We start from the raw sequence: 17064 nt of genomic DNA, 5'->3' as shown, positions 1-17064 counted from the left end.
CACTGGGGGAGGAGGGGGTGGGGGGGCACGGGGCTGGGGGCGTGAGGGCTCGTAGGTCCCGAGACGCACTGGGAGGGGGTGGCCAGCACCCCTGCCCCCAACCCCAGGCTAATCCCCCTTCTCCAGCGTCGGTTCCCTGGGCCGTATTATTCAAGACATAAAATATTCAGCCCCAGAGCCTCCCCTGGGGAGGGGAGGGGAAGGAGGTGGGGTGGGAGGAGGTGGATCCAGGGAGGAAGAAGCGAGAAATCCGCCCCCGGGAAGCAGCTCGGCTCGGCGGCGGAGCGAGGCGCTTCTGTCACTTGGCGATCCCCGGCGCTTCCGCGCGGCCCCGGCCCGGCCCGGCGAGGCGAGGGGAGAGTCCGGCGGCCGCCGCCCCGCCCCACGCCCTCCCGCGGCGGCCGAGAGCCCGGGGCCGGCCGGGGCAGGTCGCGGCGGTGCCTGGGAGCGGCCGGCCGGGGGCGGCGGCCTCGGAGCGCGCGGCGGCGGCGGCGCCGGATCGCCGTCCGGCTCGGACCAGCTCGCGCGGAGCCTGCGGGGCGCGCTGTCCGGGGCCGGGCAGCCCCGTGCGGGTCCACTCGCCCGCTTCCTCCGGTGCGTTTCTGTGTGGTTTTCCGCCCGAACCGCGAGGGCGCAGCTCGCCGGGGGCTCCCTTCCTTCCCGCCGCCTCGGACCACCCCGCCCAGCCTGCGGAGCGCACGGCGGACGCCCGGCGGGACGGAGGGGCCGCGCCCGCGGAGCAGGGGAGCCGGCGGGCGGAGGGAAGGGCACAAAGGCGGCGGCGGGGCTGGGGTCCGGCCGGGCCGGGGAGGAGGGGCGCCTCCCGCCGCTCATGAATATTAACCGAGCCTGCGGCCTAGCGTCCCGGCCGGGCCCCGCGGAGACCCGCGTCCGCGCTCCTGCTCGCCGCCGCGCCCAGCGGGCGGGAAGGGGGCGCCCCCCGCGTTTTGTCTTCCCCGCCCGGGTCCCCCACACCTTTTTCTAAAGCTCGTATTTGGGCCGCCCTTCCCCGGAGATCGAGCGCACCGACCCGCCTCTGGAAGGGGCGGAGGAAATCCTGGTAGGTGGGTGGTGGTTTTCTTTTTCCTATTTTTTTCCCCCTTCGGTGGCCACGGGGGAAGGAAAGGATCATGCCGAGTGGTAGTTTTGGGGAGCAGCCACTAAATCGAAGTTGCTCGGGTTGCGGCTTCGTGGAGGTGGCCCCGGAGTCATGCCCGGGAGAGGGAGCTGCGCCGAGTCCCGCCCGCCCGCCCCGCGCCGTCCCCACCCAGCGCCGCCGCGGGCCAAGGAAAACAGCCGCCTCCTCGGGGACACTGGCCGGGGCGCGGGCTGGCGGCGGGCGCCCCAGCCACCCAGCCGGCTGGCCGCGACCGAGGCTGGCGTTTTGTTCTTGTTTTGGGATGGGCAGGAGGGGAGCCGGGAGGGTTTTTGTCGAGTCTTACCCCATTTTAGTCTCGTGGAAAGAAAACTTCCCGTAAGTGCACCTATCTGGGTGATGCGGAAGAACGTATGCACCCCTTCTCTTCTGCACGGAAAATACCTTCGTGACATGCACTTGGAAAGGGAATGCTTTTTCTCGAAGGCTGCACAACAGGCGTCTTTGTCGCAACCACCGTGCAGTTCAGTTCTGTTGTTTCTTCTTTCTCCTGATTTATGCATTCTCTCTCCCCCCTAATTCCTCCCCCCGCCCCCCATGGGAGGCTTGTTTTAACTTTAATTTGTGTGGCTCATCTGCATGGATCGAATTCCCTTTCCAGGTGTTGGAAATGCGCGCTTGGGGTGGACTTGTGGGCAAGGCTAAGGTCAGCGTCTGGAGAAAGTTCACGCCCTTTAACTTTTCCCTGTTCCAGGAGCGATCTCCTTGGGAGCTGACGCTGGAGCCTTCCCGACCCACTCAGATTCCACGCGGACTCGGGAGGAAGGGGACCGCTTTCTGCCGTTGGCCTCCCTCGCTGCCAAGAAGCCGGCCTTTGTTTTTGAAGTCTGGAGAGATGGACGAAGACGGTGCCGTCAGTTGAAGCCCGAAGAAGGAATCATCAGGGCATCCTGCGGGGGCTTCATCAAAACATTGCCTCCCTGGCCCATTATTGGTTTCCCTGGCCCTGTCTCTCCTCGGAGCCTGGTGTGGAATTATTACCCTTTTTGCTGTGTGGCAGCCTTTCCCCCCAATGTGGACTCCAAAGGATTGGCCCCTTCTTTGTGATTTGAAATGAAATGATGGCCACACGTCGGACTGGTCAGCTGGAGGGAGATGGTGACACGCTGAAGGCCCACGGGTCCCCCGCCTGTGAGGTAAGTGCAGAGGCAGCCTCCCCAGCCCACCGTGGCCTGGGTTTTGGGGGGTGCCTTCTCTCGGTGGGGGGGAGGGACGCTTGCCACCGGGCCTAAGAAGAGGCTTTGGGGGGCTTTTATGTTAGCTGCTTGGTGTGGGAGCACCCCTGCCTGACCAGGAGCAAGGTGAAGCCTCACCCATTTTTATTTCCAGGAACTGCGGGTGATTCCTTTGCAGGAAAGTTTTCCTTACTTTGAAATGTCCCCATCTTAGTCACCGCCGAGGCTGAGCGGGGAATTCTCCCATTTCAGTTGTCTGGGAATACCAAACTGTGCCCTTCAGTCGCCATCCTCCAGGACTCGTGGCGCTGGGCTGGTTAGGGGGTGGCTCTGTGAATGCGGTGCGTGCACATCTAGGTTTGCTCTCTGAGGTGGTGCTAGTTGCTGTGCTTGTTGCACCTGAGGCTTCCTCTCTGATACCAGTGGGTGTCCTGGCTGCTGTTGATGCGGATCTCTGTTTTGGGTAGAAAAACGCGTCTTTCCTAATGGGCATTTTAGGCACAGCCTTGGAAAACTACTTTATAGAATTGTAATTCCACCTCCCTGAAAACTCTCCTGCCTTTACTGATACTTACTAAGGCTCACAGCAGACCTGTGAGCTGCTCTGGGGTGTTGGGTGGCTTGCATTGCCTTCAGACCAGCATCTTTGGAAAGGCCCAGAAGACTTTATGCCAGGGTTCTTGAAATGTTTTGAGCAGGCAGGACAGAAATCATAGGAAGTCCATTGATATGCCCTGTTGCCTCGCATTTATGTTTTCCCATTATATTTGGAGTTTACTGCTATCATGACTGTATTGTGTTTAGTTTGTTAGTGATAGTTTCTGTAATTTTCTTGCTAAATGTACTGAGTACTGCCATCCTAAACTTTACTTTTGAACTACCCATATTTTTATTGAAAGATTGAAGGTTACTTTTGATAGCAATAACATTCTCAAATGAGCCTTCACTCACATTCAGTAAGTGTTAAATTTTAACTTTGTGGGCATCAAAACAAGGTCTAGTTCCAAGTGTGTGAGTTTTGGCATTTTAATAAAAATGAATCAGAAGTTAAATTTTTGTTTGGAAAGCATGCACAGAAAATCACATCATGTAGTTTACTTCATATTGAATTAAAAAGTGCTTAGAAAATAGGGCGGTAAGTACAGTACAGTTTATAAGAACTGTAGTTTACAGTTAGAATCGGTGTTTTGCTTTTTGACACCTGTAAACACCTGCTTGCAGGTAAAAAACATGGTTAAGTATAACACCACAATCCTCTGATCATGGTAAACCATAATCACTCCTTTTGGAAGGTCAACCTACAACTGGTGATTGCTTAATGTGTATTGTAGTTACATAATAATATGTACTATGGTCCTAAAGCCTTATTTGTCATTGTCTTGAGAATACTTTAATTAACATTCATTTGCATTAATTTGCAAGGACTAATGTTATTTGAATTTTTTTTGGAGAGGGGAGCATTTAAAGGATGTCCTGCAATCAAGAATTTATAATGACACATCTTGTCCTTGGCTTACAAGGCAATGTTTCCAGTTGCAAACTTGGCTTTTATTAACAATGACAGTTATGTGTTTTTTTAAGGGCTGTGAAATTTGTTTTCACTTGGCCCTTCCTGCTGGCATGGCCATATTATTTCTAGTCTGGGAACCAAGAAAGCGCTGTATTTTGCTCATTTAAAGATTATATACATACTTGAGTGTAAGTTTCAACTTTGGGTGATAGATACTTAAGTCTTTGAACACTGTATTTAATTTTGGTGCTTAATTTTATCTGAAGTATTACATTCTAGAATAGTATTGTCCTTCTTTAAAAACTTTAAAACCAATAGCTGTGCTGTAAATGTGTGTTGGAATAATAAATCTATGTGTTCTTACCTAATTAAAAGAGGAGCATCTATGTTTTAATGTTAATGCTTTTAATAAGCTTAAAAGTATAACATTGTAGAACAGAAGCAATTCATGTAGTGAGTTAATAGGATTCACTGTTTCATGCCTTATCTAATTAGCTAACTCCACCTTCTATGAATAAAATCTATTGCTTTGTTGAAAAATAATCAGAAATTTTTTATTCATCTTAAGGATTAGAATCTAATTGTGTCAGTATACCAGTAAATGTAGGCACCACCTTCTAAGAATATACTGGAAGGTTAAAAAACAAATAACAATCCTCCTATGTAATAAAGAATTGCGACAGTCCAGTAGAGTATATCTAGATTGGCATTATACAGTGATGATAACACATTGTGTTCACACAAAATTATATACTTTGCATATCGAAGATCTATTTTTCAAAATTGGTTTCACTTATTCTGATAAGTGTTTTTTGTTCTGTGTGTGTGTCTGTGTGTGTGTGTATACTGTTTGACCTGAGAAATATTCTGACACCTAGCCTTGAGTAACGTTGCTCATAAAATCACTTTGTTAGATTCTCTGAGTCCTCTGATATTCTCTCCCCCTTTCATATCATATAGTATTTTTCCTTTGAGGTTAAACTTGCCTTTCCTTCTTTTTTATTTTTCCAAAGATGAAAACTGGCTTTCAGCTTTCTAGACACATTACTTTCCCCATATCAGCACTTATTTTACTTTTCATCCGTAGTTCATAGTGTTGTTCAAGCGTTTAGCAATTTCACCATCTATTATTACAATAAACTTACTAATGCTAATTAACTTATTTTATGTTTTGCTTCTTCACCTAGACTAAGTTTATCCTATGACTATATGTATTATAGCTGATGAAAAATATCTGTTGGTTGATTTTGGAATAGTGTAAATAATAAAATAAGGCATTTTTTTGGTATGGGGGTTCATATAAAATTTTATATTTTGCTCTTCTTTCTGGAATACATTCTATACACTTTGCTTTTATCCCAGATTCCCTTATTCCTTCTTAAGCTCTCCCTCCATACCTCTCCCTCTTGCTCTTTCTTTCTGTTTTTAGGATTCTTCCTCGTCTGCCCCCTTCCTGTTGGTTTTAACCAGACTCGGGCCCTCCCCATTCCTCTATTCTCTTTTCTCATTCCCTGGGTTTTATTTTACACTCTCCCATGGCTTTAATTTAATTTTAGTGTATGTCAGTGATTCCAAATTTAGCACTCTATTGCAGGCTTTATTCTTTATGTCTAGACCTGTATAGCCAATTGCTGTTTACCAGTGTTTTTATTTTTTGGATAGCGCACAGGCATTTCAAACTCAACAAATTGTTCCCCCTACCATCAACCTGTGTTTCTTCTTTTAGTGAGTAGCACCACTATCTCCTTATTTGTCCAGGTCAAAAACTAGGTTATCATCCCTGACTCATCTTACTCCTCTTTCCTCCTATCCAAAGTCCTATTGAGTCTACATTCCAAATCCTACTGTCACTACCTGAGCTAAGGCCAGCTACATCTCCATGGTGAGCCCAGGCCGGGCCGTCTCCTTCCATCGCCCTGTCCCTGCCATAGGCCGCTCCTCCTGCAGTAGAAAGCTGATCATTTCATTCCCCTGTGTAAAAAAATTTTCTGGTTCCCCATTGCCTTGGGAATAAAGTTCAAACCCTGAGAAGTTTTACAGGACAATGACAGTCTGGTTTGCCCATCTCCTTTCTCATCTGTTTCCTCGTTTCCTCTTTCTGTACAGCTTCCTCTGAGCTGCTTTCAGTTCCCCTGGGGCATCAGTGTCTCTTCGCTTCAGGTCCCTGTAAGTGCAGCTTTCCGTCACCCTTCTTTCAGTCCCCTCCTCTGCCTTCACCTCTCCCTAGCTGATTTACTCATCATTCTGTACTTTTCTTCAGTATTACTTCTCCAGGAAAAGCCTTCCCTGATCTTCCAAGAACTGATCAGTTGCCGCTAGTGCGGTATCCCAAGACACCCTCCAGTGGTCGGCAAACTGCGGCTCGCGAGCCACATGCGGCTCTTTGGCCCCTTGAGTGTGGCTCTTCCACAAAACACCGACTTCTGCGCATGGGCCACGAAGTTTCAATCGCACTGTAAGTGCGTGCCAGCACGTGGTATTTTGTGGAAGAGCCAGACTCAAGGGGCCAAAGAGCCGCGTGGGGCTCGCGAGCTGCAGTTTGTCGACCACGGCATACCATATTAGGAATAGCACTTAAAAGTTTATTGTGTGTATTCCTCTGAATTACAGGCCCCATAAGAATAGGGACCATATTTGTTTCTAAGTGTGTGGTACATAGTAGGTGCTTAATAAATATTTGTTGAATGAATGAATGAGCAGGAAAAGTCTTAGTTTTTATTAAATGTTCTCTTAGATTTTGGTATATTATACTCTCTTGATTACCCTCCAACTTTATTGTTTCCTCTTCCTCAATCTCTGAGTATAAAACTGCTAGTTTATATATGGTATGTATGTACATGTGTGTGTCTTTACCCCTTGGATTCAGACTCCTATATCCAACTGATCTGACCACACAGAAACTCCACTTGGACAATAAGTAGGCATATCCAAAACCAAATTCCTGCTTCTCTACATCCACTCCCCCAGCTCACCTTCCCAATTTGCTCCTTCTACAGCCTTTCTCATCTTGAGCAATAGTAATCCCACCCTTCCAGGCCAGGCATCTGGGAGTGATCTTTGATCTCTCATTTTTCTCAGGTATAGCATGCAAGTCTGGTTGACTGGTCTCAGCCATGGTAATCAGAGTGGACCTTTTAAAAAACAGATCATGTCACTGCTTTGCTCATATTCCTCTAATGCAGTGGTTCTCAACCTTCCTAATGCTGCGACCCTTTAGTACAGTTCCTCATGTTGTGGTGACCCTCAACCATAAAATTATTTTCGTTGCTACTTCATAACTGTAATTTTGCTACTGTTATGAATCGTAATATAAATATCTGATATGCAGGATGTATTTTCATTGTTACAAATTGAACATAATTAAAGCATAGTGATTAATCACAAAAACAATATGTAATTATATATGTGTTTTCCGATGGTCTTAGGCGACCCCTGTGAAAGGGTCATTCGACCCTCAAAGGGGTCGCGACCCACAGGTTGAGAACCGCTGCTCTAATGGCTTCTCATTTCCCCCAGGATAAAAGCCAAAGTTCTGACTGTCCCACAAAGCCCTGTACAGTCTAGCCTCCTCACCTCCAGTTACTCTCACCCCCCTTTCTCTGTACTGGGCGTTCTGGACTCTTGCTCTTGCGCACACACCACACATGCCATTCCCCAGAGCCTTCCCACTTGCTGTACCTTCTTGTGACACCCCCAGCCCTGCCAGGGCATCCTCACAGCTGACTTCCTTGTCTGCTTCTGGTTTTGCTTAGAGGTTATCTACTGTGTGAAGCCTTTACTGGCCATTCTGCTTATTGAACGCCTCTCTCCTGCTCCTGTGGCAAGACCTGCCCTCCTTCCTTGCTTTATTTTTCTCCCTGTCACATAATCTCCCTCTGGCATGCTTATCCGAGTTTTGCATGTTTATTTGGATGGATACCGTATCTAGAATGTGTTAAGTGCAGTTTGTTCACATTGTATTTCTTGTACCTAAAGCGTACTTAGCACTTTTAGGACCTCAGATTTTTTCCCAAGGAATGAATGAAATGAGGACTAAGAAACACTCCAAAATGTCATTGAGCTTCTTTCTAGGTATATAATATGTGAATACTTAATTCAGATTATACAAAAATATGTAGAGTATGAAGTGTATGTTCTTCCTTAGACCTGCAGTTCCAGTAGTACTGCTGTTAACATTTGGTGCCTTTTTTTCTTTGCATCTTTCTTATCTTTGGGAAGCTGGTAGCCAAGTAACAGTAACCAAGGCAGTGTGTAGTACAAATGTATGAAATAATTTGTACTGAGAGGTGAGATCATAGTAATTAAAAGACTAATGAATGTGGAATCAAACTGATGGAGAAAGTATAGAAAGAAAATATGTCTGCGTTCACATATTTTTTTTTGTCTTAAAATGAATATTATGAGCCAAGAATGATCACAACATTGACTATTACAAAATGTTGGCAGTTGTTAATTCTGAATGATGAGATTTTGGGATTATGTTATTTTTGTATTTTCTCTTTCTTGTTTAATTCCAAAACTACAATAAAAAGACAGTTTACATATTTTAAAAAATAGGTAATTTTTTTTATCAGTCTGGTGAAAATCTGGTTTCTAGAAAACCTATACTGCTTAAAATATGCTTAAACACTTTTAGAAAAAGATGCATACTACTAAAAACAATATTTCAACATGGTTTTAAAAGCCTGTGTTTTCCTAATTAGAAGCCTAGGATTTATTCTGGACTCATTGTAGTATAACATAATATAACACTATCATTTAATTTTGAATGTGTGTTCGGTCATGCACCTGAATCTGTCAGAATACCATTGCATGTCAGGGGATTTCTGCTGCAAGTTAGGATTCAAGGCAAAGCCTGTTGGAATTAGGAATGGCAGCAGTGCCAGCAGCAGGCACCATTAAGTGGCATTTCAGCAAAAGCCTGGATTTGAATATGTAGAGCGGGACATATCACTAGAGGAGGGCCATCAAAGAAATGAGGACCCAAGTCTAAGGAAATTTCTCCATACACTGTTACTGTTCATTTCTTCCAAGTTAAACATGTTATGAAGTCCTTGTTTCTTGATTACATAATCTTTGATCCGTCATTGCTTTGTTAGGACCAGGTCAAATATAATCTAGTACAGAAGTGATATATTCAGGGTTTTTTTTGTTCTTTGCTTTGTGAAGGGACCTGTCATCTTATTATAGTTAACGATGTGCTGATTTAAGTATGGGCACTGCTAATGTTGATAAAGATGCACAGATGCTGGTATTGAAAGCAGCTATTTTCTGTTACAGAGAGACCATATGGTAGGCACTTGTTTTTCTTTCTGGTCGGTGTGATTAGATTAGTAAAAAGAAAGGTTATTGGATTTATGATTGTCCCAGTATTTATCTAATTTTAATTGACCAGAAGGAATTAAATATATTAAGATATTATGAGCCTTCCATATATTCTGTTAGTTTAAGTAGGAAGACATCTTCACTCAAAAGTTCAAATTTGGATTACTTCCACTGAAATGGAGCAATTTTTTTTTTAGTTTACGTTGTCATATTCTTTTTCTTTTTTCTTAAAATCCTTATCTGAAGATGATTTTAATTGATTCCAGAAAGAGAGGAAAGAAAAAGGAGAGGAAGAGAGAGAAACATTAATGTGAGAGAGAAACCTCAATTGGTTGACTCCCCTATGCACCCCCACCAAGGATCCAACGCAACCTGGTAAAGTACACTAATCAGGAATTGAACCCTTGACCCGGTGCACGGGAGAGGCTCTAACCAACTTAGCCACACCAGCCAGGGCAAGCTGTAATATTCTTTAAAAAACTGAGTATTGTGCAAATAGTTTATTTTGCAATGAAATCTGGAAGATGGCCTTTTGTACTTCTAAAATAATCTGAAAGACAATGGTAACATTGTACTGTAAGTTGAAGAAACTTAATGTGATGAAAAACATTTTTTGTAAGTTCTCTTTTTTCTAATGATCTAATAATATACAAGAAATTCCACTGTGTAGATTGTGAATAAGAGAATAGATTTAAAATCCAAATTTGATATTTCTGAAGATTTATCTACTGGGAAAGTTTTTAGACAGACCAGAACAAACTATTATCAAAAAATGTTAAGTTGAGTGTATTTACTTTTCCGTAGTCAGACCAGCTGCTGTTGAGTTTTCTGTTTGATATTGGACTTGTTTTTGATTCAGAATTGGTTACTTATTGCCTTTTCCCCTTGTCGTCTATCTCTGTTCTGAAGAGATCTCTGGCATAGTTATGAGGAATGAGATATATGCAGTGTTGCTTATAACCCCACACTAGTTTCTTGACTTCTCTTGTTCTCTGTGTTAATCTTTAATATATCTTGACAGGACTTAAATATATATTTTAAAATATATTTTTACTGATTTTAGAGAGAGGAAGGGAGAGGAAGAGAGAGTTCGAAACATCAATGATGAGAGAGAATCATTGATTGACTGCCTTCTGCACGCCCCCTACTGGGGATTGATCCCACAACCTGGGCATATACCCTTGACCGGAATCGAACCCAGGACTTTCCAGTCTGCAGGCCAATGCTCTATCCATTGAGCCAAACCGGCTAGGGCAGGACTTACATTCTTAAGAATATTTTAATTTTCTCCTTACTTACAATGTGGAGAATATCCTTAAATATCAGTAGATAAATAATGATTATATTTCTTCTGGATATGTCTTATCTACTATGATCTTGGGGATTATTATTTTTTTAACCTCGAGATATCTAGATATCTGAATCCCAGTATTTTCCTAATAAATAAAGATTCTGTATTTAAAAGAACTTGTATGCCTGACTGGCATGGCTCAGTGGTTGAGTGTTGACCTATGAACCAGGAAGTCATGATTTGATTCATGGTCAGGGCACATGCTCGGTTGTGGGCTCGATCCCCAGTGTGGGGTGTGCAGGAGGCAGCCGATTAATGATTCTCTCTCATTGATGTTTCTCTCTCTCTCTCTCTCCCCCTTCCTCTCTGAGATCAATAAAAATGTATATATATTTAAAAGAACTTGTATTAGTATGATTGATGAGACCTACTCTTCTATGGGTTCTGCATATTGGCTTCTGGAAACATATTTCATATCTAGTGATTGTGAGGGGAGGAAATTGGTGTGGGCACCCAGTTTAAATCAGATTGTTATGCCCTAGCCCAGCTGTGGGCAAACTACGGCCCGCGGGCCGGATCTGGCCTGTTTGAAATGAATAAAACTAAAAAAATAAAAAACCGTACCCTTTTATGTAATGATGTTTACTTTGAATTTATATTAGTTCACACAAACACTCCATCCATGCTTTTGTTCCGGCCCTGTGGTCCAGTTTAAGAACCCATTGTGGCCCCCTAGTCAAAAAGTTTGCCCACCCCTGCTAGCCAGTTTGGCTCAGTGGTTGCAATGTCAGCCTGCTGACTGAAGAGTCCCAGGTTCTATTCCAGTCAAGGGCACATACCTCATTTGCAGGCTCAATCCCGGGCCCAGTCGGGGCGTGCAAAGGAGGCAACCAGTCCATGTGTCTCTCTCACACTGATGTTTCTCTCTCTGTCTCTCTCTCCTCCCTTCCACTCTATCTAAAAATCAATGGAAAAAATATCCTCAGGAAAGGATTAACAAAAATAAATAAATAAATAAATCAGATCTTTATTATAATGCTTTTAGGAAACTGTTTTCAATTTACTCCTTTTTTCATTTAATAATATATTTTAGATACCCTCCTCTGCCCATGAGGAGGGGAATGGGGATCTATCTATCTATCCATCTACCATCTATCTATCTCCATTTACAAAATTTATATCAGTTTTATAAATTTAGGAAAGAAGAAACTCTTAAAAAGTACTGTACAGACTGTCAAATCTCAGAAGGAAGTTGGGGGTGGATGGGTGAGAAGAGATTAATTAAGAATTTATATGCATATATGTATGAATCCTGGACACAGACAGTAGCGTGGTGAAGGCCTGGGGCGGGGATGCAGGCTACAAGGGGTCAATGGGGGAAAAAGAGGACATCTGTAATACTTTCAGCAATAAAAATAAAGTTTTTTAAAAAGCACTGCACAAAGGTATTTTCAGTATCCAGCCTGCCTGGCTCAGTGGCTGAGCGTGGACCTTTGAACCTCTCTGAAATCAATAATATTTTTTTTAAAAGAGATATTTTCACGGATAATAGTATGGAGAAGAGATTAATTTTGTATGGCTCCGAAGGGCAGAACTAGGATTAGTGGATAGACAGATAAATGGGTCACTGTGTTCTTTGCAGAGGTAGGATGACCTTCAGCGAAGAGATGACAGAGGGGATTCCTGCTTGGGTAGGAATTTAAGTCAAGTAATTCTGAGTGATTATTAGAATCACTTGGACAACTTTTAAAACTACAGATTCTTAGCCCCACACTTAAGCTAACGAATCAGAACAGAATACCTGGGACTGAGACCCCCAAACCTTAACTTTTAAAAAAAAGGCCCCATGGTGATCTTTCAATGTGAGAACAGAAGAAAGTGACATTCACAGCTACTTTCAAAGTCTAAATTCTTATAGTACCCGGACTTCTGACCACTTTGAAATCAATATGAAGAAAAGAGGCAAAAAATATGGAGAGAAAATTTAAGTGACTATGAACCAGTGAAAATTCCAAGATTAAAATTATTTTTTATTTGTAATGAAACATATTTCTATGTCATTAGTTTTCCAAAATAATATTCTTTTCAAGTAAAATAGATTTTGTGTCAAAAGAGCACTTTAAAATTCAAGTAATATGTGTGGGGTTTTTTTGTTTGTTTTTTGTATATAATACTTGAATCAAAAGTTAACATTTTTGAGGTGATCGAACTCTGACTTTGGTCACTTTGAAGCTGTTACTTTTTAGCTGTATTATAAAAGTAATTTGTTTCATGTCATTTTCTTTATGCAAACAACTTAGAATAATTTCTTTGGTGCATTTTGTAATTATTTGTTTAGATTAACTATCAAGAATAGGGAAACTTACAGTGGAAGAAAAAGTATATATTGTTCTTTACCTAAGCATATATTTTGAAGGGTTTCAGAAATCATTCAAACATAAGTAATAATAAACAAATCATTAACATCTACACACCCTTTCTCCTTTAACACCAGCAGTTATTCTGTCTCTTCACTGAATCAGTCTTGTCTTTTCAGTCCCACTGGTTGGGAGATGCTTTGGCTAATACAATGCAAATACAATGTAAACTAATTACAGAGCCCAGCTGCCACTTCTGCAATAGAAGCAGGATTTCTTGACGGCAGTGAGAGGGATGTTGGAGAAGGAGCAAAGCCACTAACAAAGAGGATCTGGCAGAGCCACACCAGCGAACCAATGAAGAAAGCGCAATCACGGTTGATAGGCATCTCGAAAGAGAATGATTTGAATTTGAAGGACTAAGGAAAGCATTTTAGAAAACTGATGTCCTTGAGTGTGGTTGCATATAAGGGGATGTATTTCTTTTCTTTTAGGAAGTGATGTTTATTTTGGACCGAGTGCTAGTGCCACTGAGAGTTAATAGAAAATCCTAGCTTCTCTAGTTGACTTTGAAATAAAGCTGTTTAAACAGAGGTCCAGGCGTAGCTTCTTGAAAGGTCCTACTTTTATAGTAGTTCTTAGATGCCCAAATATTTCAGAGTTCTGAATATTTTAGATGACTTCATTTCTTTTTAAAATCCCTTTATTGGGTTATATGAAGAACTGTACATATTTAATGTACACAACTCTGTGAGTTTGCAGGTAAGTATACACGCATGAAGCCATCCCCATCATCAGGGCCGTAAACATATTCATCACCACCCAATGTTTCCTTCTACCTCCTTGATTATTATTGTTTTATTATTACGATTTTGTGGTAAGAACACAGCATAGGATCTACCACCTTAGCAAATTTTAAGTATACAATACAGCATTGTTAGGCACTCTGCTATATTGTAGATCTCTGGAACTTACTTATCTTGAGTAACTAAAACTTTGTACCCTTTGACCATCACTTCTCCAAATTCTGCAATTACTTTGCTTCTCTGAGTTTGACTATTTTATTATTTTTTAATTTAATTATTATTTTTTTAAATGGTATTTGGGGTGTGTATGTGTGTGTGTGTGTGTGTATTTTGTTAGCCCTCACCTGAAAATATTTTTTTCATCCATTTTTAGACCGAGTGGAGGGGAGAGAGAGAAAGAGAAACATTGATGCGAGAGAGACGTATTGATTGGTTGCGTCCCACCCGTTTGACTATTTTAGATTACAGGTATACATGAGATCATACAGTATTTTGTCTTTCTGTGTCTGGCTTATGTCACTTAGCATAATGCCTTCCAGGTCCATCCATGTTGATGCAAATGACAGGATTTTTCTCCTTCTTAAGGCTGAACTGTATTATCTTCAAGGTCCTGATTTCAGTTCCTTTGTATAAGGACCCAGAAGTGGGATTGTTGGATCATATGATAGTTCTATTTTTAATTTTGGAGGAACCTCTGTATTCTGGCAGTACCACTTTGCATTCCCACCAACAGTGTCCCCAAGGGTCCCTTTTCTCCACATCTTCACTAACACTTGGAGGGTGAGCTGATAGCTCATTGTGGTTCCCTGATGATTGGTGAGGTTGGACAGTTTTTCCTGTACCTATCAGCCATCTGTATGTCCTCTTTGTAGAAATGTCTGTTCAGGTCCTTTGCCCATTTTAAACTGGATTATTTGGGTGGAGTTTTTTTTAGATGCCTTTATCTATATATATAAAAAGCCAGCAACCGTAACACTGTAACGACTGTAAGGACCGTAATGACCAGTTGTGATGACGCCCACTGTGGCTAGCGAACCTGCCGGTCAGGGGGTGGGGTCAGCTGGCCTCCCGCGGCCCCTCCCCCCGGCCCCTGATTGGACTCTCCCACCCCGATCAAGGGCGGGGTCGGCCTGCCAATCGCCTGTGGCCTCTTCTCCCAGCCATACTGGCCCTAATTGCACCGATTGGGGTGGGCCGGCCGGCCAACCTCTCACCATCTTCTTCTCCCAACAGGCCCAGCCCCAATCTGCCTTAATTGGGGCCAGGCCTGCTGGACCCCACCCATGCACGAATTTGTGCACTGGGCCTCTAATGTTTTATAAAAAATTGTATTAGTAGAAACAGTTACAATTACACTGTGGACTCAGTGGGAGAGACCAGGTAACACTGGAGTCTTGCTTGGAGTGGTATGAGCCTTGGAGAACCCCTAGCTCAGCTGTGGGCAAAGTACGGCCCGCGGGCTGGATGCCCATTTGAAATGAATAAAACTAAAAAAAAAAAAGACCATACCCTTTTATGTAATGATGTTTACTTTGAATTTATATTAGTTCACACAAACACTCCATCCATGCTTTTGTTCCGGCCCTCTGGTCCAGTTTAAGAACCCATTTTGGCCCTCAAGTCAAAAGTTTGCCCACCCCTGACCTAGCTGAACCTATTAGTTTGTGGCCACTGGAAATGCTGTGCTACTTTGGTGTCATTCAAAAGTCACCTCGTTAACATAGCAAAAGACACCTTTGGTGCTCTCAGCACTTAGGAATTCCAAGGGTTTTAGCAGCTCTGTGCCAGAAATGGGAATAGAGACCAACTGTGTATTTATTTCAAATCATAGTATCACACCTTAAAAGATACAAATTACAAAACTGCCATAAGAAGAAAAAAGAAAAATTCTGACTAGTGCCATATGGGTTAAAGAAATGGAGTTTGGAATTAAAAACCTCCTGACAAAGAAAACTAGATGCAGATGGCGGCATTGATATATTCTTTCACACATTTAAGGAAGAAATCATACCAACTCTATACAAACTCAAAAAATATAGAGGTGTTGGAAACACTTCCCTTCTTTTTCTGAGGCGGCTTAAGCCTGGCAACAGCCAGACGAGAACATTATAAGAAAAGGAATTCAAACCAATAACCCTCATGGTTGTAGATCTAAAAATCCTTAACAAAATATTAGCAAATCAAATCTAGCAATATATACACAAAAGATAATATATCATGATTAAGTTGAAGTTATCCCAGGAATGAGAGGTTAGTTTATAATTTTTACATATTAAGAGTTTAACATATTAACAGAATAAAGTTGGAAATTCATATGACCATCTCAGTAGGTGCAGAAAAAGCATTTGACAAATTTAACACTCATTTCATCATAAAAATTCGTAGAAAACTGGGGATATAAGGAAACTTACTCAATTTGGTAAAGGGGTTCCTTACTGCTATTATACTTGGTGAAATATTGAATACTTTATTACTGCTGAGAATGGGAACAGGGCAAGGATGTCTGCTGTCCACACTTCGTTTGAACATCAAACTGGAGGCCCTCCTTAGTGCAATAAGTGAAGAAAAATAAATAAAAGGAAGGAAAAAGGGAAGGAAAATTCTTTTTCTTACCTAAAACATGATTGTGCACATAGGAAGTTGTAAGGAATCTACCAATAAAACTTACTAGGACTAGCAAATTTTGCAAGGTTGCAGGATGCAAGGATACAAATATACAAAGTCACCACACAAAAATTAATATTTTCTATATGTTATCAAACAGAAAGTGGAATAAAAATAATAGCATTATTGTTTTAATACTTTAAAGACAACCTGAATAGAAAGATACACTGTGTTTATGGATTGGAAAACTCAACTTGTTAAGATGTGACTTAGCCACACATTGCTGTGTAAATTCAATTCAATCCCAATTTAAATTTCAGCACAGTTTAACATTTATTTTGTTAGAAATAGACAAGCTGACTCTTAAAATTTATATGGAGAGGCAAAGGACATAGGGTAGTCAAAACAATTTTGAAAAAGAACAAAGTCTGGAATTTTCACTCTGCTATTTTTTTTTCTCACTCTGCTATTTTATAATTGTTACTCAGAAAGCCACAAAACCAAGACAGTATAGAATTGGTATAATAATGATAGATATATAGAACTAGGGAAGAGAATGGAGAGTATGATCATTTGAATTCAGTGGAGTGAATTCAAGTGGTGCTGGGAGAAGTAAATATCTTATGGACAAAAATGAACCTCCATCCTTACCTCACATCACACAGAAAAGTTAGCTCCAGGTGGAACAGGGAAGTAACTGTAAAACCTAAGACAATAAAACTTCTAGTCAAGAACAAAATATGCATGGCTCTGGGGCAGACTAAGATGTCTGAGATAGGACACAAAAAGCACTGGGGGAGAGAGGATGGCAAACAACCCACGATAAATTGGACTTATCAA

The 17064-nt window shown here is 42.3% G+C and overlaps 1 protein-coding gene across 1 annotated transcript in view; it reads left to right on the top strand.

The window, feature by feature from the left end:
• Nucleotides 1–421: 421 nt before the first annotated feature.
• ARHGAP21 (Rho GTPase activating protein 21) overlaps nucleotides 422–17064 on the top strand; it is a gene marked incomplete at its 5' end in the record, with an annotated part of 135366 nt that continues 118723 nt past the window's right edge. Inside the window, 2 exons of the mRNA XM_081104066.1 lie at nucleotides 422–594; nucleotides 1851–2292. Of these exons, the coding sequence (XP_080960192.1) occupies nucleotides 2215–2292 (78 nt within the window). The remainder of the gene's footprint in view (nucleotides 595–1850; nucleotides 2293–17064) is intronic.

This window comes from Myotis nattereri (assembly GCF_964212035.1).
Source record: "Myotis nattereri genome assembly, chromosome: 1".
Classification (NCBI taxonomy): Eukaryota; Metazoa; Chordata; class Mammalia; order Chiroptera; family Vespertilionidae; genus Myotis; species Myotis nattereri.
This window is presented reverse-complemented; position numbering and strand designations above follow the sequence as displayed.